Genomic DNA, 22298 nt, shown 5'->3' on the forward strand with positions numbered 1-22298 from the left:
AAAACACGTAGTATTTTACAATATGCATCAAACTGACGATCCCATAAGGGGGTGTTTGGTTCAGGGACTTTTTAGTCCCTGAGACTAGAAAAAGTCCCTAAAAAGTTTCTAGGAACCAAACGAGAGGGACTAGAAAAAGACCCTACTAGAAAGTCTTTTTATTAGTCCCTAGGACTAGAAAAAGTCCTAGGACTTCTGAACCAAACACCCCCTAAGACTCCTGGTGTATTTACCTCATTCGTTAATTAATACTTCCTCTATAAACAAATATAAGAGCGTTTATATAGAGGGAGTAATAAAAAAAGCTCCCAATTTCGCTGGGAAAAATTTTTGGAGACCTATTCTACCATCTCACCCCTACAATATCCCCACGAAATCTCTACCCAAACGTTCTCCAATTCCGCCATGTCGTTGGCATCTCCTTCCCTCCTCTCTTCCCCGCTCCCCTCCCGCGGCGCCCTCGTCTTCAAGAAGCCGTCTGCTTCGTCGCTCGCAGTCTCAACGGCGAAGCGTGGAGTCCGGGTGGTCGCAGAGGCCGCGGCGGTATCGTCCCCCGCATCGTCGGTGTCGGCACAGCGGACCCAGCCGTCGGCAGCCGAGGTGGCGCGGACGGTGGTTGAGCTCGCGCCTTCCGGGACGCTGTCCGTCGTGGGCGCCGACGGTTGGCCGCTCGGTGTCGGCGCTCGTTTTGTCGCCGACGCCGCTGGCGCGCCCGCGCTCTGCCTAGCCACAGCGGGAGTGACCGTGCCTGATGCGCGGGCAAGTTTTCACGTTGAGGTGAGGGAATGCGGCAGTTCGACTTCATCATAGTCGAAGACGCCACCGTGCTATGCGCCAATTAAGAGTTTTAGACCACCAAAGGCCCGTGGGAATAAAATGTGGGTTAAGATCTAATTTCCCCACTAGTAGTACACCGAAGTCATGTCGTTTTCGGAGGCTCCTAGTGTCCTTGGTGCTCATTTTGCGATGAATATCGAGCTAGAGTTCGGAGACGCAGTTGTGTGCCCTTAATCAGAACTACAGAACTATTTCTCTTTTGGAAAGACAACCCTTGATCGAAGATTATATGTTTTGTTGTTGTTGTTGTAGAATTTCTCTGATGAATAGAATTGATTTTTGTCGCTGTTAATTGCACTGTGACTGAAAAACAAGAATTATGATCCTTCCAGAGGTTTGTCTTGATGTTTTTTTTCCGTCCCTTATCTTGAAGTATATTTGTTCTGTCATCTCGTGTTGGATATAACTAAGAGATGTTTTGCAGTTGAAACTTTGACCCTATGAATTTCCCGTGTCAGTTTGGACTTTGATGTGTTAGATTGTTGTCATTTTGAGAATGTTCCCACATTGTAGGGTGTCCAGTGATATTTGATTCATTCTACTTATCACTTTTGGTCTGCTATTGGTAACCGTGTAGCTGTGGTGAATTTGTTCCTCAGATCTCATTCTTTCGGAATGTGAAGTGATCTCTTGATTTATGTATTGTTGTTGAACCAATGGCCGAATTCCCAACTACTTTACTGCTTTCGATTTTATTGCTGCATTTCACGATAAGCACTTTTTTGTTTTGCTTCATTGTGGTTCGTAAGTTTGTTGATTCGATTTCACCCTTTGATTTGGTTTTAGTCTTTAGAGTTTGATGGGAAACCAGTGTTAGTTGTAAGGGTGATTAGCTTCACCATCAAATTGATGTGCCAAAACTATTACTTTTATTACGAAATCATATCGGGCCCATAGTCTAACTTTGACATCTATGGTATGTATCATCTTCATATTATACTCACCGTTTTTTGTTCTACTTTTGGTGCTGCAGTTTCGGCAAAGTGGAGCCAGGACACCACAATGTACTTTTCTTGGTGCCTTGACTAAACCTAGTGATAAATATGAGCTGAAGGTAAGAAAATTATGATATTGCATCTTGTCAAGGAGATTTTCGCATTGCACTTGTGAACTATCAGTTGATTACATAAGGAATTGCCGCCGAGGGCACAATAATGTTATGGCGTGGTTGCATCTCGGGCCTCCTCTTCGTCTTCCTTTGGGTGACACGTGCGACGCCCCAAACCCTACCCGCCGCCGGCATCCCCCGCCCCTCTTTCCCCCTCGTTGTTGCTGGAGGAGGCCGCCGGGCAAAGCCCGCACTGATGACGGCGGCCGCGGGGCGTTTCTTAGCTCGTTGCGGTTGCCGATGGACTTCCTGCGTCGGTGAATGTTGTTTGTTGTGGCTGCTAGTTCACCTCTCCCCGCCTCGGATGTAACCCCAAAATCACCACGCCGCTGCCTCCGCCTCTCTCCACCCCAGATAGGGCGGGAGGCGTGGACTCAGTCGCCGGGGGCAGCCGTGTGGCTTGCCGTGCAGCGTCACTTGTGGTGGCTAGGGTGAGCGGCGGGCCTTGCTTTGGCGTTCGTGTCCATCGATGGCAACATCAGGTCGACCGGCTAACCGCAACGAGTCTCGGGGCCCCCGCTGCCTCCTTCCTTCCCCCCTCTCTCATGTCCCTCCTCGCCTTGGGAAGCATGATGGCTGCAAAGGAGCAACCCTTTTCATGGTTGGCTAGTACTGGTCGGCAGATCCAGGGGAGCATGGCTGCAAAGGCCCCTTGCCGACTGAGCGGAAATCGACGACGGTGAGTAGTCAGCCAATATTTAGCTTAGTTGGTTTGAGGAGGTTTCTTACGGCTGTCAGGACAAGAAGAACAGTGGTTTGCTCCACAACCGGCGAGAGATCGGTGTGGGTAGGCGATGTTGGAGATGCTCCTGGCATGGTAACTACCTTAGGTAGCTACGTCGTCTCGGTGCTCGACTGGAGGCGGGCTTCGTTGGTGCTCTGACATGGTGATTGGCAGCGTTTCGCGAGTGTTCGGCGATGCGTGCCTTATTACCTTGCCCGTTGCGCCCGTATTCATGCAGCTAGTCCTCTTCCCTTGTAGTCTTTGTTGATTTTTACTTGGCACGGCCGTGGGTGTTGCTGTGTGTGCAAGCATCATACCACATATCTGGGCATCCTTGTCGTGGATCTGGGATGGCTAGTGCAAGGGCCCTCTAGCCACAGGTTGGCTCCTAGGGATGGCGCCGTGGCTGGTCCGTGCTCATCTTTGATGCGTGGCGTGTGTTGGCCTCTATTGGCGGGGTGGCGGCCATACATGTTATATAGCGAGCGTGATTGTAGGTAGAGCTTGGATCTTGCTGTTGTGACTTGGCAGGGTTGTTGTTGATGCATGAGTTGTGGTCATGATGATCCGAGAAAAGCCATGCATGACCTTTATCTGTGCCAATGTCGACGCCTTTGGGCGTCGTTTCCTCCTTGGCGTAGTCGTCGAGTAGCCCAAGTCCACCTCCGTCCCTTGTGGTCTAATCCTGGGTGAAAACCTAGATATGGTTTGTCGGATTGGATGCCGACAGCATCGACGATGTCGCTCCCTCCCTTGAGGCGTTGTTTTTGGTTGTCTGACCCTTGGTTGACGAACCTGCTCGTGGGTCTGTCTGCATCACACCCGCACGAATACCATGGATGGCATGGCTCGCAGATTGCAGAGAATCCCATGTCATGGCATCTTGGTCACATAGGGGCACTCGATGGATCTTGACTGACGGTTGCTGGCAGATGTGTGGTGGTGTGGCGTTCATAACGCAAGTGGTGTATGGTGTTACCGTGGCCTCGACACCCGTGGCGGTGTGTGGCCAGTGGTCTGCGACGTCATCAACTATGTTGCCTCGAATGCAAGAGCGACCTAATTCTGCCCTTCTTCGCAGTCAGATGCTCTCTTCTCGGGTTGGGGGTCTCTGTTCTGTGTGCTTGTGTGGATGACATCCAGTTGTAACGCATGTTTTGCGACAATCGATTGTGTTCTTGTCTTGAGTGGTCGGTTGTTTCGGCCTAGTGTTAGGCTTGTAATTTGTTACTCTATTCTATTGAGCCGCAAGCCTTGCGTTTTCTCGAAAATAATGATAATGTTATGGCGTATTTGAATGAGCAAATCGATCTGCTTGGCCGTGATTCTGGACTCTTCCTGAAAAAGCTAGCATTTAGTTTATTTGGAATGTTTCTGTTAGTTCTAGTCTCTCAAAACTTAATGCATTATGAATGGCAGATTGTTCAGTTCTTGTGTAGTTGGACTAATGGTTTGTAATGTGCTGAACTGAATTACGCAGAAGCTGTCTACTAGGTGGGAAACCAAATTTGGGGAGGAGATAGATGAAGATCGTTTGTATCTAATATCTGTAGAGCGGATCTTGCACATGGAAGACTTCAACGAGGTAGATCACATTTATTTCTTCTAGTACTTGGGTTTTCGCATATTCTGATGTTAGTAAAGGGAGGGTCCTAGTCTAGTACTACTAGCATGTTTGTTGTAACAGTCCCAGTTCTAAACTTGCTTAGATCTCCCTACTTCGACCTAACCCCATATGGGTAGCAACTGGGTTGCGTTTTAGTCCGGCTTCACGTAGAACAATTGGTCGAGAGTTACTACCATTGGATGGCCGAGCTTATATGTTTGAGTATGACTTTTCTCCCTAAGAAAGGTGGACTAATCCCTAAAACTGCACACATATTGTGGGCCTGTGGCCACACGTGGACCAAATCCTGGACTAAACCTTGATGATATAAACCGCATAGGTGGCCCGATCTTCACGATTTGGAGGTGGATTTGAGGAAGCAACACAAGAACAAGGGTAAGCAAAGGGGAAACAAGAGGAAAACACTCACATAGGACAAGATCTACAAATCTGAAGTCAATACGAGAGATGCATCTTAGATCCAAGAACAACTAAGGAAATAAAGGGTAACAAGGGTGGTTCTTCCCTAATCCCTAGGAGATATAGATGTCTTGAGAGATAGTTCTTCTCCAACTTCTAAGATGAGCAAAGCGCTCTTAAGATCTAGTTTATGCTTTGCTAAATTCTAGAAAATGAAGGAGGTACGAATTATATAGGTCCTAGGGAACGAGGCATAAGTCAGGGGTACAAAGGACATTCCCATAATTACTCGTAGGCAGACTTGTGGGCAAGAAGGGGGTGGGGGGTTGCGCACGGGCCCCATTGGCATGGGGTGTCCAAAGAGCTTATGGCTTGACCCTGTGGGCATGGGGGTGCAGGACCCCGTGCGGAGAGCTTTTGCTCACTTTTGAACAACGGATGACGTCTTCTTTTCCTCCTCCTTGTTGCTCCTTCTGTACTCGGCAAACCTTCCTCACTTTCCCTTGGAGGTTGTCATTTTGCCTTTTGGAGCCAATAGCGCAAAGTTGTCCTAATGTTTCAATGAGATAGTAACTATTGATTCCCGTGGAGTCGACTTTGACGATTCGACTACAAACATGCGATGACGTTGCGCCTTAGCAATCGCTAAACCAACTCCGAGAGGTTATTGACCATGTCGGAGCCCGATCAACTTGACCACGAAGCTCTATTCCCTGCAAGCAATCGAAGAACAAGCAAGAACTAAGATTTGCAATCTGAATTTTGTAAATAAAAGATAATGATTATTGATGAAAGTTGGGGTTCTGTATGGTCTTGGCATGGTCGTTTGACACAAACAAAGTACACAAAGTTGCCATGGCTAACTTTTAACTAAACAAAACCCAAGTCTAAACGATACCCTAAGGGCTGTATTTATAGTGAGACAATTAAGAATTTCATCCACCCTTGACAAGGTGAGACTAAAATCCTTTCTAAGTCGTTTTCCCTACCAATATAGACTCGAAAACAACCTATGATATGGTATTTCGAAATTACATGGGACTAGCCCAAAAATAAGGTGGCGCAAGAAAATCATGAAGTGACATCTTGTATATTGTGTCCAAGTCTTCATACGTCATTATCGCAGCTTCAAAATCATGTCATCCCCATTTGAAGCTCCACTCTTGTTCCTTGTGCGTGCGCCTTCATCTCCATGCTTGATCATGATGGAAGCTCATCCCGCTTGTCCATGCTAGGCCCTTCATTCCTAAGCAACACAAAAGTATCCAATTTAGGCAGCGTCATGTTCTCATGAACATTGGAAACATTACAAAGAAACGAAAGTACCTGATAATTTAATTAGTGTGTGTGAGCTCTAGTAATTGATCCATTATGTGTAGTAGTAGGGGATATGGGTGTAAGAGTGTTAGGGATGTCCTTATCATCCTCCCCTTCTTAAATTGAAGTTGTCCTTGATGGAAGCTCATCTTCCTCTTCCAAATAAGGCTTCAAATCTGCAATGTTATATGTGGAACTAACCGTAAAATCTGCAGACCATCAACATGTGCCATTAGCTTAGACTTGCACAATTAGGAAATCTATCTTTGCGTCGATGTAACCAAACAAGATCTTCAGGTGCAAAGACAACATGTTTTCTACCTTTATCTTTAGCAAGTTTGTATTTAGCATTCATACGCTCAATGTTTTCCTTAGTTAGCTCGTGTATTTTTAAGATAAATTCAACCCGTTGTTTTGCATCAAAATTAACCCTTCTCTGAAGATGAAAGAGGCAACAAATCAATGAGTGTACGAGGGTTAGTGGTAGAATGCATTGAAGGATTATAAGCGAATTCAATATGAGGCAAACATTCTTTCTATATTTTTAAGCTATTCTTTAAAACAGTCCTAAGCATAGTAGACAAAGTTCTATTGACTATTTCAGTTTGTCCATCAGTTTGGGCGTCACAGGTAGTACTAAAAAACAGTTTAGTGATTTTAGTTCCCAATTTAGCCCATAAATACCTCCAAAAGTGGCCAAGAAATTAGTATCATGATCTAAAAAAAGTAGTATTTGATACACCATGCAAGTGGACAATTTCACGAAAGAACAAATCGGCAACATTAGCATTGTGTCTTTTTGAAAATTTGCTCACGACAACAAATATGTAGCCCTCCCCTTCTTTGTTTGAGGTAAACCTAAAACAAAATCCATGGATATGTCCTCCCATCAAACATTAGGTACAGTCAAAGGCATATATAAACCATGAGGATTGAGTCGTGACTTAGCTTTTTGACATGTAGTGCAGCGAGCAACAAAACGCTTAACATCTCATCTCATCTTTGGTCAAAAGAAATGTGTAGCAAGTGCGTCCTTTGTCTTCTTCATGCCAAAGTGTCCCATTAATCCTCCATGTGTCTCCTGCAAAAACAAAAGACGAACGGAGCTAGTTGGAATGCATAGTTTGTTAGCACGGAACACAAATCCATCATGAACTTGTTCCATCTTTTTTCTTCTTTACAATTTTGCATTACATCTTCAAATTCAGCATCATGCACATATTGATCTCTGATGGGCTCCAAACTAAACATTTTAAAGGCAAGTTATGAAAGCATAGTATAGTGATGAGACCATGTATCATCAATAATATTTTCTTTACCCTTATTGTGTTTAAGGACATAAGGAAAAGTCTAGCATGTTTACGGTTCAGTTTTGCTTGACTTATAATATGTTTCAGATTCATGATCAGAATGTATAACAAATTCTTTGGGCCATAATAATGCTGCCAAGTTTCTAAAGTCAGAGCATAAGTAGAATAGTTCAAACTAGGGCCACTCAACTCAATTTTTCAAAGAAGTATGCAATGACTTTACCATCTTGTGTTATTAAAATCAGGAAGTTGGAGCAAAGGAGCATGTGCTAACTTCTCTTTTTATACCGTGAAGGCTTTTTCTTGTGCGGTAGCCCAAGCAAAAGGTACATCTTTTTTGTAAGCTCACTAAGAGGTGCAACACTGGTGCTGGAATCTCTCACATACCGTCTATGGAAACCAACAAGTCCAAGAAAACTCCCCATTTCTGTGATCGTTTTGGGTTGTGGCCAACTCCCAATCGCTTCAATTTTGGCTCTAGCAACTTCAATTCCATGTATAGTAATAACATAGCCAAGAAACGATACTTGGTCGGTGCGAAAGGTGCACCTCCCAAAGTTACCAACAAACGTGCATCTCGTAGAACAATAAAAATAGAACGTAAACGATCCAAGTGTTCCTCCGAAGATTTGTTATAAATCAGTATATCTTCAAAATAGACTACATCAAATCGTCCAATGAAAGCACGTAAAACTTCGTTCATTGATCTCATGGAAGTGCTAGGTGCATTAGTCAACTCAAAAGGCATGACTATCCACTTATATAAGCCGAACTTAGTTTTAAATGTTGTTTTTCATTCATCTCTCAGTTTCATGCGAATTTGATGGTATCCACTACGCAAATCAATTTTAGAGAACATGGTAGAGCCACTTAATTCATCAAGCATATCATCTAGTCTAGAATTAGGATGACGATATCGAATAACAATATTATTAATGGCTCTACAATCAACACATACTATAACAGGAACAACACAAGGACTAAGGGATTCGTGTATATAACCTTTGTCGAGTAACTCCTGTACTTGATGATGAATCTCCTTCGTCTCCTTTGGATTGGTATGGTATGGCAGCAGGCGCACAGTTGGGCAGTAAGGCATCGGGAATTAAGTTAATCTTATGCTCAATCCCTCAAATAGGTGGTAATCCCGATGGCACTTCTTGTGGATAGACATCAACGAACTCCTGCAAAATGTTAGCGACAACAGGAGACAAAGAGTCCTCAAATGAAAATAATGCGTCTTTACACACAAAAGCATAGCAAGCATGCTTGCTAACATCGAGATTAACAAGTAAAAATGGACTTTTCAATTTTATCTCATTCGCAACAGAGGATGATGGTCTGTTATTAGTCCTATGTTGCTCAAATTCTTTTACCACAATTTGATTTTCACTCTTGTTTTGCTCCTATTTTGCTTTACTATCTCTAGTAAGATCATCTTTCAATATTTGTTCAGGAGACATCGGAAGTAAAGCAATATTTTTATCCGTATGAACAAGAGTATACTGATTTGTCCTAGCATGGTGTACAAACTTTTATATCAAATTATCATGGTCTACCAAGTAAAAGGGAGCATGCTTGCATGGGTGCCACATCACAATCAACAAAATCAGCACATGCAACAATACTAAAATGTACACGAACAATACGTGTTACCGTAACCTTGTTGTTGTTGTTGAACAACTCGATATAATAAGGAGGATGAGGTCTCGTGGTGAGGGACAACTTCTCCACCATCTTCATGCTAGCCAAGTTGTTGCAACTCCCCCTATCAATGATGATGTGAACTGAACGTTCCTTCACAACTCCCTTTGTATGGAACAAATTGTGTCTTTGATTTTGCTCAGCTTGGGTCATCTGCACACTCAAAACCATCTGAGCAACCAAACTAGCATACCTGTCGGTGTCGTCAGTAGCCATATATTTCATATCTTGATCAAATTCATCGCCACCCTGTTCTTCACGTGTAATAAGAGTCAGCATATCCTCACTGTAGTCACTAGCGGACTCATACCACCATCTTCAATAACGATCATCACATGCTTGGATGGGCATTGGCTCGCATAATGACCCGCACCAGTACAACAAGCACATTTAATATCACGATTACGTGTTTGACCTGTGGATGCCATGGATGACGAGGAACTCTGCGCGACACCATCAGGTGTGCTCTTGGCTGATGGTGGTGGTGTCTGTTTTGTTGTCTTTGTTGAAGACTTGAAGTTGGCGTCAGAAGGTGGTGCAGTAGGACGTGTGGAAGTAGAAGACGCACACAACGTCCATGATGAAGGTCGTGCTGCAGAAAAGTTAGTCCGTGCCGTGGTCTGTTGATCTTACACTTGAAGCTTTGCGAGCAAGATCGAATAAGCGAGCGATGTTATACTCCTTATACTCTAAGATGGTTTGAATTTCTCTGTTTAGCCCACCCAATAAACGTGCAAGCATAGCTTTATTATTTTCTTCAATACCACATCTAAGCAACTGAGTTTGCAATTCCCGATAATATTCCTCTACATATTTTTTCCCTATCTTAAAGGCTGCAATTTTTGAAGCAATTCACGTTGATAGTATGGAGGAACCCAACGAGTACGCATAACATCTTTTAAAAGTAATCCAAGTAGTTAAAATATTAGTAGGATGCAATCGACAATGTGTGGACCACCAAATAGATGCGAATCCAGTGAATTCACAAACAACTGTAACCCGTCTATCCTCAGGATATTGTAAGCATGTATAACGTTGTTCAGTTTCTAACTCTCAAGTAAGATACACATCAAGAATATATCTACCCTTAAATGGCGGAACATTTAATTTCAGTTTGGCCACATGTTCACCATCTCATACCTGAGGGGGTGGTGGTTGTCTACCTTTTCGATTGCAGGCGTGTGGACAACCAGGTGGTTGTCCGTAGTTCTGCTCTTGTGCAATCTCAGCCTCAAACTTGTCCTCACCCTCGTAGGCCTCATACTGCTCGTCAGTAGTAGCAGCAGCAGTAGAACCTTGTCCCTGCTCAATGATGACACGCTTTGCACATCCAAGTTGATTTGGGAGGTGACGTGCAGGAAGAGGTGGTGGTGGTTGTTGAGGTGCAACAGGTGGTGGTGGTAGACGCGCGAGCACTTCGTTGGACTTGTCCATGGCCTCTCCAAATCTGGACTGAATGTCTTGTACCTGTGCAGTCATCATTTGTGCAAATTTATCGTGTAGCTCCTTGCCCGTCGTGTTCTCCCAGTCCAGCTCATCGACTTGTGATCTTGGCATTGTTAGTAGTAACAGAAACACACAAGAATATGGTCTTACTGACTACTAATAGGATGTGGCGTTGTGGAAAGTCACAAATCCGTCAAGCTAACCATAAATTCTTACCAGTTCTTACCAGGTAGCAGGTGATGATCAGCAACCGCTGTAGTCAAAACTCTCAAAGCTTGAGTAGAGTGATTGTCAGGTGCTGTCAAATGCACGAAGTAGATGTATGTGCTTGGAAGACTTAAGTATGGTAGCAAAAAGGTTATTGTGCTGGTCCTAGGCTAGACCGTACTAGAGATGCGAGCCTAGAACACTAAGAAAATCAGATGCGACACGTAATCAAGGGAGAACAAACAAAGAGATAGGAGGTTTATCATGTATATGAAGCACATTTTGGTAAACCAGTTCAGTAGTAAGATGTAGATGATTATACTAACATGCCTTTTGTTGCTAAGTACTCTGTAAAGAAATATAAGAGCGTTTAGATCACTACAGCATGAAACAAACATATATCCATGTACCATGGTCATTGTATTGTCTATTCCATCCCATTTTGTGTTGGCTCATTCTGAATCTTTATTCTTTGTCGCACTTTTTTTGCTCTCTTTTTTGGCACTTTTTTTGCTCCTTTGCTCACTAACAGTTAAAACTGCCTAGCCAGAAATTTCTAGGCTAATATTCTTTTTGGAGCTTTAGTATGAGAAACCCATGCGTTTTTTGTGTGAAACTGGCTAATAAATCGGGCAGTCGAACCGGTGTAGAGAGAAAATCGGAAAATTATTGTTGGGAGTAGTGGGATTCAATCCAAGGTTGTTGGCTGTGGCCTATCCTTGATCTGATAACCACCTTAGTTGCGCTTCTTTGTTGTATAACAAAGGAAACCATTGCCATTTGACCCTATTTAAATTCTATATAGCATATATTATTACTCTAAATATAGTATTTGATTGTAGAAAACTAGCAAACGAATCGGTGAACCGGCGGTCTGACCAGCAAAAACCTGAATCGAAGGCCTTAACGGTTCGATCATCGGTCCGTTTTTTTAATTATGGTCCGTACACACCCCTGCCTACTCATCACTAACCACGGTACTAAGGATACCCCCTCTCGAAAGTTGTTTCTTGAACAACAACGTTAACGCCGACTGTGGGAATCCTTACCGTGTGTGAAGTTACCCTAACCAGCCAAGCTAGACGGCCCCGATGAAACGAGCCTCAAACGAGGCTGAAGTATCTCTCAAGGGAAAGGCCTCCACGACAAAGTCGAAGGACCCCACCTGCTGGCAACGCCACGTGTTATCCTTGCTCCATTGCCAAGTTGAGGGCACTCGTCAATGTAGAGAATGTCGACGTCGACTCCATTCGAGCTTTGGTCGAGCCCTTCCAAACCGGCGTGGCAAATATCGGTCTGCATCCCGGACAGTTCTCTCCGATGAACCTCGGGCAGCATCCACCATGACTACACCGTCGCAATAGCAGGACGAACCCCGTGTCACCAATGGAATCTGGTCCGATTAGAGGAGCACCGTTCCAAGCCAACTTTGTCCCTTAGATGGCTCTGGTACCCTCTGGATCCCCATGGTTCTAGCCCTATTGGGCCCGCACATGGCCGTGCCCCCGCCATACTCAGGGCCGCCAACCTACGCCGCTCCAATGGGAGGACCTCATGCTGGAGATGCTCACTAAAGAGCCATCATCCTCCAAGTAGGGTCCGCAAGGGACTCGCCCCAAGGTAGCCAAGCCTGCACTGAACATAATGATCGGGAGTTTGCCGCCCCCAAGGAGGGCGACGCCGGCTCAGAAATAAGAACGGCGGGAGCAAGTCATCGTGAGAGCACTCTCGTCCCTCTAGTAGGGCCCGGGGCCGCCTGCTGGAAATCTCCACTGACAAAAAAAGTGCCGACTCGTATGAAAGGTCGTCGCCACTGCCGTGGAGTGCAAATGAGGTCTTGTAATCCCCTCGCCACTGAAATCCGAGAAACTGCATTCCCTGGAAAGTTTAAGCAACCGGTCCTCAAGGCTTTCTCCTCCAACCCACTCGTTCTTGGAGATGTACTGATACAAGGCAAACTGCTGGGTGACCTGATCTTCACGAATTGGAGGTGGATTTGAGGAAGAACACGAGAGCTAATCGGGGGAAAACACGAGGAAACACAAGGGACAAGTCTCACCACCAAATACTCAACCAAATCGCAAGCCAATAGAAGAGGTACATCTAGATCCAAGAACAACAAAGGACACAAGTAACTAGGTAGTTCATCCCCAAATCTCTAGGAGAGACGGAGGACTTGAGAGATAGTTCTTTCCAATCCGTAGAGAGGAGGTCCTGGTAATCCGTAGGGATTCTTCTCCAAAGTAGGAGGCCTTGATCCTACTGACGGGGTCATGTAGTAAGGGTAGGGTAACGTTCCTGACCTACAAACCCTACCCTAGGACACCATACACCTTATACTGGGCCCCAGGGCCAGGATAGCATTCAGATGCACGTCAATCAGGACGTTCACTCGGACGGAAGCATTCCACTCGACCGGGTCTTCTTCACTCGACCGAACCCGTCGGCACTCGGACAAAGAAGACCAGGAGACTCTTCAGAATTACAACGGCCAAGATGTGCGTTCACCCTCATCAAGTGTAGTTAATGCACCCGTTACCACTAACGGCCGCCCTTAAACCCTTGGTAATGGCAGCATTCATGGGGCGGAGGCGCACTCTATATAAGCGCCCCCCCAGCTCCATAGCAAGGGTTCGCAATCTTTTGCAATCTATACACTCTAATCAATCAGCTCCTAAGCACCAAGACGTAGGGCTATTACCTCCACCGTCAGGGGCCTGAACTCGTAAATCTGAGTGTAACAACTGCGCCGTAGCTGGGCTCTGCCCTCCAATTCGTACCCCCATACACTACTGTTAGACTTACATCCACGACTGTTGGTGCCCACCGCGGGGCAGGCGTCTAGCGACTTCCGGCGTAGTTGCATTTTTTCCACCTTCACCATGGTTTCCAGCGGCGGTTTGATTCTCGGCGGCGAGATCCATTTCGGTGCCCTCAGCTTCGTCGCTGATGGTTCGGCGTGGCATCAGGAGGCCCCACTGGACGTCGAGGCGCTGCCCGTCCGCGGCGCAGCGCACTTCCGTGCGAGTACCTTCGGCGTTCTCCTTCGACAACCGTCGGTCCCGTACCAGTCGGCGCCTCTCCGCTCCGCGGGTCGCCGCCGCAAGCGTTCTGGGCGCTCGCGACTCAAGCGGTGGATCAGGCACGCGGTGGCCCTTCAGGTCACGGCCCCGCAAATCGCGGCGATCGAGCCCGTCCTTGACTTGTTTGCCTCCCTGCATGGGAACTCGGATGATGGATCCGAGTGCGAGAGCAGTGACCCCGTTGCAGAGGTGCCGATGGCCGATTCCCGGCACGGTCCGCCTGGGTATACCCATGGCGGCGTGGGAGTTGATGGTTCGTAGCAGGTCAACGTTGACGACGTCAAGGACTGTCGCACCGACGAGTACCACCCCCAGCCTCTCACTCAGCAGCAGAGGGAGGAGTTGCAGCGCAGGAACGGGCCCAGCCTCTCACTCAGCAGCGGAGGGAGGAGTTGCAGCGCAGGAACGTGTAGGCTCTCCAGACACGCATCGTTGGGACGACTCCCGAGGCTCGGGCTTTGGAGGCCGCATGCCAAGTTTGGCCGAGCGCACTCGTCTGGAGGAGCTCTAGAAGTCACTCGAGGATCAAGCGCGCTTGCAACAACAGCCAATACCAGTCGACGGCAGCGGCAATTGTTGAGCGATCAACAACGAAATTATCAGGTATTTCGCCCCCTGTTCAGAATTTGGCTGCAGCTACTCTAATAGTAGATTCCATCCAGCCGTCACGGTCAGAGGCAGGAGAGGGCATCAGGCAGATTCGAGCTTTGCTCAAAGCAGCTGAAGAGCAGAATTCAGCCGTGTCCCACTCGCGCAACAGGATTCACAGCAGATTTGTCCGGGCTGGCACCGTCCAGTCGGCTCACAGTCCCGTTGCTCCGAGAAGAAGCAGGCAGTCGCCTCCGCGGCGAGATGACCGCGACTGCCAACGAGATCGGTACTTGGAGCGATGCCGTGATCAAGTCACGCTCCCGCGGCGCCATGACGACTACAGCCGCATGCCGACGCGTCCCGGCCGTATGATGACAGGCGTCCATATGGCGATGACCAGTCGACCCGCGACTATCGCCAGAGAGAACCAGTCGACCACCACGACCCGCAGTTCAACGCGAGAACTGTTCTCGTTCAGAACCTGGTGGACAGGGGTAGGGCCCACAGAGAGAACCTAGACAGAGATCGTTCGAGTGGAAGCGGGGCCTTCGTTTCAGGTCCCGAGTCTTTTAGCAGAGCTATCAGAGCCGCAGAGATTCCCCCAAACTTCAGGTTGGCTGCAGGTATTAGCAAGTTCACTGGTGAATCCAAGCCTGAGACATGGCTCGAGGATTATCGGGTGGCTGTCCAGATTGGAGGCGGCAATGACTATGTCGCTATGAACCATTTACCGTTGATGTTAGAGGGTTTGGCGCGGGCCTGCCTCAACCAACTCCCCCCGGCCAGCATCTATTGCTGGGAAGATTTGGCCCGAGTGTTCATCAAAACATTCAAGGGGACATGCAAGCGGCCCGCTAGACTGACTGAGTTGCAACATTGTGTTCAGAAACCGAATGAAACCTTGAGGGAGTACATTCAATGCTGGTCCACTACATCTTGTGGCGGAGAACGTCACCGAGCATCAGGTTGTCTGCGCCTTCAAGGCGGGAGTCAGATATCGGGAGCTCATCCTGAAATTCGGTCGGTCGGAGCCCTTGTCTATGAGCCGAATGATGGAAATTGCCACTCGGTATGCAAATGGCGAAGAGGAAGACCATCTGCGCAATGGCAAAGGAAAAATCAATGAAGCTAGTCCTGGAGGTAATAATTCCAATCAGAAACAGAAGCGCAAGGCTGATGGTTCGACTCAAGCTGAGGCCGTAGCTCTGGCCGGGCAAGCTAAGAACAAGGGGAAAGCTAAGGAAAAGTTGGTCGCGAAGAAGAAAGATCAGTCAGGCAATGACATCCTCGGTCAACCGTGTCAGTTTCATCCTAAAAAAGACGGAAGACGACAAGCTGATATTGCCTAAACATACCACTCGGCAGTGCAGATTGCTCATGCAGCAATTTCGAGAGGGTCAGTCGGGCGACAAGAGTCCAGACGACACCGTCGATGGAGATAAGGCGGAAGCTTACCCCAACGTCAATGCGACTTTGATGATCTTTGCTGATGTTGAGAGCAAGAGTCGACTGAAAGTTATCAATCGGGAAGTGAACATGGCTATGCCAGCAACAACCAAGTTCCTGAATTGGTCAAAGACGCCGATCACCTTCGATCAGTCGGATCACCCCGCTTACAACGCGACCCCCGGACGGCAGGCGCTGGTGGTTGATCCTATAGTAGGAGGCACCCGGTTGCACAAGGTCCTCATGGACGGCGGTAGTGGACTGAACATACTTTACGAAGAGACCATGAAGGGAATGGGCATCCCTATGTCTCGCCTCAGTGAGAGCAACATGTAGTTCCACGGGGTAATTCTCGGAAAGAAAGCAAAGTCACTCGGTCAGATCGCCCTAGATGTGGTCTTTGGTGACGAGAAGCATTTTCGGAAGGAAAAGTTGACCTTCGAGGTAGTTGACTTCCACAGTGCCTATCACGCCATTTTAGGTCAGCCTGCTTATGCACGTTTCATGGCCCGTCCATGCTACGTGTATCTCAAGCTCAAGATGCCCGGCCCGAAAGGCGTAATTGAAGTGTGTTTGCAGCAAGGATCTCGGATTGCGAATGAGCAGATGGCAGTCGTCGAGCTAGAAGAGTACAAGAAGACCGCTGATCCGAGTGATCTGCTGCGCTTCAAGAAACCGACTGTGGAGTCCGCTTTTCAGTCGACCGGCGAGACGAAGCCAGTACATATTCACCCGGAAGACCCCAATGTCGCGCCCACCAACATATCTACAACACTTGACAGCAAATAGGAAGCCGAGCTCATCCAGTTCCTCCGTGAGAACTGGGACATCTTCGCATGGAAGCCATCTGATATGCCGGGTGTACCCAGGAACTGGCTGAGCACCGATTACGAGTCGACCCGAAGGCCAAGCCCCTGAAGGAGCATCTCCGCCGCTTAGCCACGGGAAAGAGGAAGGCGATTGGCGAGGAAATCGCTCGGCTTCTGGCGGCTGAGTTTATCCGTGAGATGTACCACTCCGAGTGGCTCGCCAACGTCCTCATGGTTCCCAAGAATTCATGTCTCTCCGAATGTGCATCAACTTCAAGCACATTAATCAGGTATGCCCCAAGGATCATTTCCCGTTCCCCCGCATAGACCAGATAGTGGATTCCACTGCGGGATGTGAGGGACTGTCATTTCCGGATGCGTACTTCGGGTACCACCAGATCCGACAGTATGGGCCAGATGAAATAAAAACAACCTTTATCACCCCTTTCGGGTGCTTCTGTTACATCACCATGCCATTCGGTCTCAAGAATGCCGACGCTACCTTCATGCGCATGGTTTAGAAGTACTTACAGAAGCAATTCAGTCAAAATATTGAGGCTTATATGGATGACATAGTGGTCAAGTCCAAGAAAGGTTCCGACCTGCTGACTGACCTCGCTGAGACTTTCATAAACCTGCGACGATACGACATCAAGCTGAATCCAGCGAAGTGCACTTTCAGGGTGCCAGGGGGTAAATTACTCGGATTCCTCGTTTCCGAACGAGGGATAGATGGCAACCCCGAAAAGATTAGTGCGATAGTTCAGATGAAGCGTCTGGAACGCCTTCATGACGGGCAGAAGCTCACAGGTTGCCTTGCAGCCTTGAGTCGATTCATCTCCCGCCTCGGTGAGAAGGCATTGCCCCTGTACCGATTGATGAAGAAGCCCGATTCGTTCGAGTGGACTCCTGAAGCCCAGGCAGCGTTTGTTGAACTCAAAGCCCTGCTTTCCACCCAGCCGGTGCTTGCTGCTTCGAACAGCCAAGAGCCATTGCTCTTGTACATTGCAGCCACATGCCAAGTTGTTAGCACCGTCCTCACCGTGGACGGGAGGAAGAGGGCAAGCCTTACAAAGTTCAGCGTCCAGTCTACTAAATTTCTGAAGTTGTGGCTTCGTCCAAGCAGAGATATCCTCATTACCAGAAGCTCGTCTATGGTATTTACCTGACCGCGAAGAAGGTAGCTCATTACTTTCAAGAACACACAGTATCAGTCGTCAGCGATGCCCCGTTGTCTGAGATTATGAACAACCGGGATGCGACTGGTCGAGTGGCGAAGTGGGCTATTGAGCTCTTGCCCCTAGACATCAAATTCGAAGCGAAAAAGGCGATCAAGTCCCAAGCATTAGCAGATTTCCTGGCCGAATGGACAGAGCAACAACAGCCGACTCAAGGTCATCCTGAACATTGGACCATGTTTTTTGATGGCTCCAAGATGTTGAATGGTTCGGGCGCTGGGGTAGTCCTGGTGTCTCCAAAAGGCGATCGGCTCAGCTATGCTTTGCAGATCCACTTTGATTCCTCCAACAATGAGGCCGAGTACGAAGTGCTCCTCTATGGATTACGTATGGCCATATCACTCGGCATCCGTCGCCTGATGGTCTACGGTAACTTGGATCTCGTTGTGAATCAAGTGATGAAGGAATGGGACATCAGAAGGCCTGCCATGACGGGATATTGCAACGCAGTGAGAAAGTTGGAGAAGAAATTTGAGGGTCTAGAGCTTCACCACATCCCTCGAGCTAAGAACCAAGCAGCTGATGACCTGGCAAAGATCGGTTCAAGGAATGGGACATCAGAAGCCCTGCCATGACGGGATATTGCAACGCAGTGAGAAAGTTGGAGAAGAAATTCGAGGCTCTAGAGCTTCACCACATCCCTCAAGCTAAGAACCAAGCAGCCAATGACCTGGCAAAGATTGGTTCCACTCGGAAACCAGTACCCAACAACGTGTTCCTTGAGCACCTCCGTTCCCTGACGGTGAAAGAAGATCCTCTCACCGAAGAGCCCCCGCAAGTAGCAGACCCTCCGATTCGACTGAAGTTGAGATCCCAGCAGTTATAGACTTGGGCATGAAGATTCTGGCGATCACACCCGATTGGACAGTGCCTTATATTGCGTACCTGCTTAGGCAGGAGCTTCCAGAGGACGAGGTCAAAGCATGTCAAACTGTTCGCAGATCCAAGGCCTTCACTGGGATGGGCGACCAGCTGTTCAGAAAGAGCGTCACCGACGTGACTCAGCGCTGCATCTCCCCAGAGGAAGGCCGATTGATCCCTGAGGAGATCCACTCGGGAACTTGCGGACACCACGCGTCCTCTCAGACAATCGTGGCTAAAGTTTACCGAGCGGGTTTTTACTGGCCACGTGCCAACGAGGCTGCCCAAGAGATAGTCCAGTGCTGCACCGGCTGTCAGTTCTACGCAAACTTATCACATGAGCCTGCGTCTGCATTGAAGACCATTCCACTCGTCTGGCCATTTGCAGTTTGGGGACTTTGACATGGTCGGCCCTCTTAGGACAGGGGCAAGTGGATTCACTTACTTGTTGGTCGTTGTCGATATGTTTATCAAGTGGATTGAGGCGAAACCCATCAAGAAGCTAGACTCTCGGACGACGATCAAGTTTTTGAAAAATTAGTCTTCAGATATGGCGTCCCCCACAACATCATCATCGATAATGGCTCAAACTTTGACTCAGAAGAGTTCAGGACATTCTGCAGCGCTCAAGGCACTCGGGTCGATTACGCCTCTGTGGCACACCCGTAGTCGAATGGACAAGCCGAAAGAGCAAATGGTTTGATCCTCCAAGGGTTAAAACCACACCTCATGCGCGATTTGGAGCACGCTGCTGGAGCCTGGGTCACCGAATTGCCATCTGTTCTTTGGGGGCCGAGGACGACCCCCAATCGGTCTACCAATCACACTCCCTTTTTCATGGTGTATGGAGCAGAGCTGTCCTGCCGAGTGATCTGCTCCACAATTCACCCCGAGTGGAATTGTACTTTGAGGCCGAGTCGGAGCTGGCACGCCAGGACGGCGTCGACCTCCTGGAAGAGGAGAGAGAGATGGCCCTCATTCGCTCGGCCACATATCAACAGGACCTGCGGCGCTTCCATGACAGACACATCAGGGGTCGGGCCTTTCAGGAAGGCGATCTTGTGCTCCGAGTGGATCAGCAGAGGTCTCATAAACTTGCTCCCACGTGGGAAGGCCCCTTTATTGTTTCAAAGGTTCTGCATAACAGAGCGTACATGCTCTACAACCTGCTGAAGAGTATAGATGAGCCCCGCGCTTGGAATGCCAACCTGCTTTGGCGGTTTTATACTTGACGTCGACATGTTAAGATGTAATAAAAGCACTCGAGTGATATTTGATAAATAAAAGCATGTCTTTTCCAGTACTTCATTGAGTTCACCTTTACACACTTGAGCCCAATCCCCCTGTGGGTGAACCCTTGTCAGCTTAGTTGCGAACCAGTTTCGCCTAAGTTAAAAAACTACTCCGAGTGATGAACTTCCCTCTCACTCGGGGGCTTAGCCGCGAACCAGCTTTCGCCTAAGTTTACAAAACTACTCCGAGTGGCGTACTTCCCTCTCACTCGGGGGCTTAGCTGCAAACCAGCTTTCGCCTAAGTTAAAAACTACTCCGAGTGACGAACTTTCCTCTCACTTGGGGGCTTAGCCGCGAACCAGATTTCGCCTAAGTTAAAAAACTACTCCGAGTGACGAACTTCCCTCTCACTCGAGGGCTTAGCCGCGAACCAGCTTTCGCCTAAGTTAAAAAACTACTCCGAGTTACGAACTTCCCTCTTAGTCGGGGGCTTTAGCCGAGAACCAGCTTTCGCCCAAGTTCAAAAACTACTCCGAGTGGCAAACTTTCCTCACTCTGGGGCTTAGCTGCGAACCAGTTTTCGCCTAAGTTAAAAACCACTCCGAGTGACGAACTTCCCTCTCACTCGGGGGCTTAGCTGCGAACCAGCTTTCGCCTAAGTTAAAAAACACGCCGAGTGACGAACTTTCCTCTCACTTGGAGGTTTAGCTGCGAACCAGCTTTCGCCTAAGTTAGAAACCACTCTGAGTGACGGACTTTCCTCTCACTCAGAGGCTTAGCTGCGAACCAGCTTTCACCTAAGTTAGAAACCACTCCGAGTGACGAACTTCCCTCTTACTCGGGAGCTTAGCTGGGAACCAGCTTTCGCCTAAGTTAAAACAACCACTCCGAGTGATGAACTTCCCTCTCACTCGGAGGCTTAGCTGCGAACCAGCTTTCGCCTAAGTTAAAACAAACACTCTGAGTGAAGGCTTCCCTCTCACTCGAGGGCTTAGATGTGAACCAGCTTTCGCCTAAGTCAAAGACATTAAAGGGAAAGCATTCGAATAACTCCAGTAGTTCAAAAGCAAATGCAAGTGCCCGGCCTCAAGACCCGAAAGAGTTTAAGCGGATACAAATTCACTCGGCATACCGAGGCAAATGGTTGAAGTTTAAAGTTCTCTCACGCGTCTGAGGGACTGGCAGGCTCAACAAAGGTGTCCAGATCGATGCCATCAGCGATCCGAGTGACGGCCTTGATGAATGTCTCAATGAAGTCTTCGAACTTGAGCTTCTTCGTGTTGGCGACCTTGAGAGACTTCAACCTCTCTTCGTTCATGTCTTTGCAGTGGATGCGGACGACGGAAATCGCCACATCGGCTCCACAGCGGGCGGCGGATCTCTTCCATGCTTGCACTCGGCGGGGGGGGGGGGGGGGCTCGTTAAGGCGAGCCATCATCGCCTCCAAGTCACTATGGAGTGTCTCCTCTGGCCACAACTCCTTGTCGATCCTTCCCATCGCGCCCCGCAGACGAATGATGTACCCCAAGGCGTCGTCGAGACGAGCTTCCAGTCGAAGAATGCCCAGGGCTGTCTTGTCCCTGACAAGTGACCTGGTGGGATCCAGATCCCTCTCAATCCTCTCAGTCTCCAACTCGAGGTCGTGGCAGTATTCTGCCAAACAAAAATATGATAAAGGTCAGCATGTGCAAACAAGGTTCACTCGGAAATAAACAAAGTTCACCCGGCCGGTATAAAATACCTTCGAGCTTGGCGCGCATCTCCCGGTAGAATCCTGTATGTACTTCTCTAGAGAGTCCCTTTTTTGGGTAAGCTGGGCGATTTTCTCGCTTAAAGTCTTCTTCTCCTGCTCGAAAGCAATCGCCTGGGTCTTGAACTTGTCATCCCACTTGGCTTGTTGCTTTTTGAGCTCGGCGATCTCCTTCGCCTCCTCAGCAGCAGTCTTCAACGATTTGTTCTCCTCCTCAAGCTTCTCGACTACGGCCAACTTCTCTTCGACAGCCTCGGTTTTCTCTCTCGTCACCTTCTGTGCTACCACCAGATCATTGTCCTTGTCGACAAGGGCCTGCTTCATAGTTTCTAAAGAAATGCAGTTCCTGAGTCGCACTTGGAGTCGATGGTTTTCACTATGCACATCTGCTCGAGTGAAATCACTCGGTTCAAAGAAAGGAAGAAAATGAAAATAAGACACTCGGTTGCTGAAACTTACCTCTCATGGTCCGCACCTCCGCGTGCGGACGGGCTGCGTTCCCCTTCTCCACCTCTCCTCCTCCAGTGACACATAATGAGCTCCGAGCTCGCAAGTTCTCTGGAGTACAAAAAAATGAGTCAGTCGACGGTAAAAGGTACTCCGAGTGC

General features: G+C 48.2%; 1 protein-coding gene across 1 annotated transcript in view; it reads left to right on the plus strand.

Moving 5' to 3' along the window:
* Nucleotides 1-371: 371 nt before the first annotated feature.
* Nucleotides 372-22298, plus strand: part of LOC123164487 (glutamyl-tRNA reductase-binding protein, chloroplastic) — a 29712-nt gene continuing 7785 nt past the window's right edge. Inside the window, exons 1-3 of the mRNA XM_044581997.1 lie at nt 372-777; nt 1811-1891; nt 4150-4254. Coding sequence (XP_044437932.1) covers nt 406-777; nt 1811-1891; nt 4150-4254 — 558 coding nt within the window. The 5' untranslated portion in view covers nt 372-405. The remainder of the gene's footprint in view (nt 778-1810; nt 1892-4149; nt 4255-22298) is intronic.

The sequence above is a fragment of the Triticum aestivum genome, chromosome 7D (assembly GCF_018294505.1).
Source record: "Triticum aestivum cultivar Chinese Spring chromosome 7D, IWGSC CS RefSeq v2.1, whole genome shotgun sequence".
Lineage (NCBI taxonomy): Eukaryota > Viridiplantae > Streptophyta > Magnoliopsida > Poales > Poaceae > Triticum > Triticum aestivum.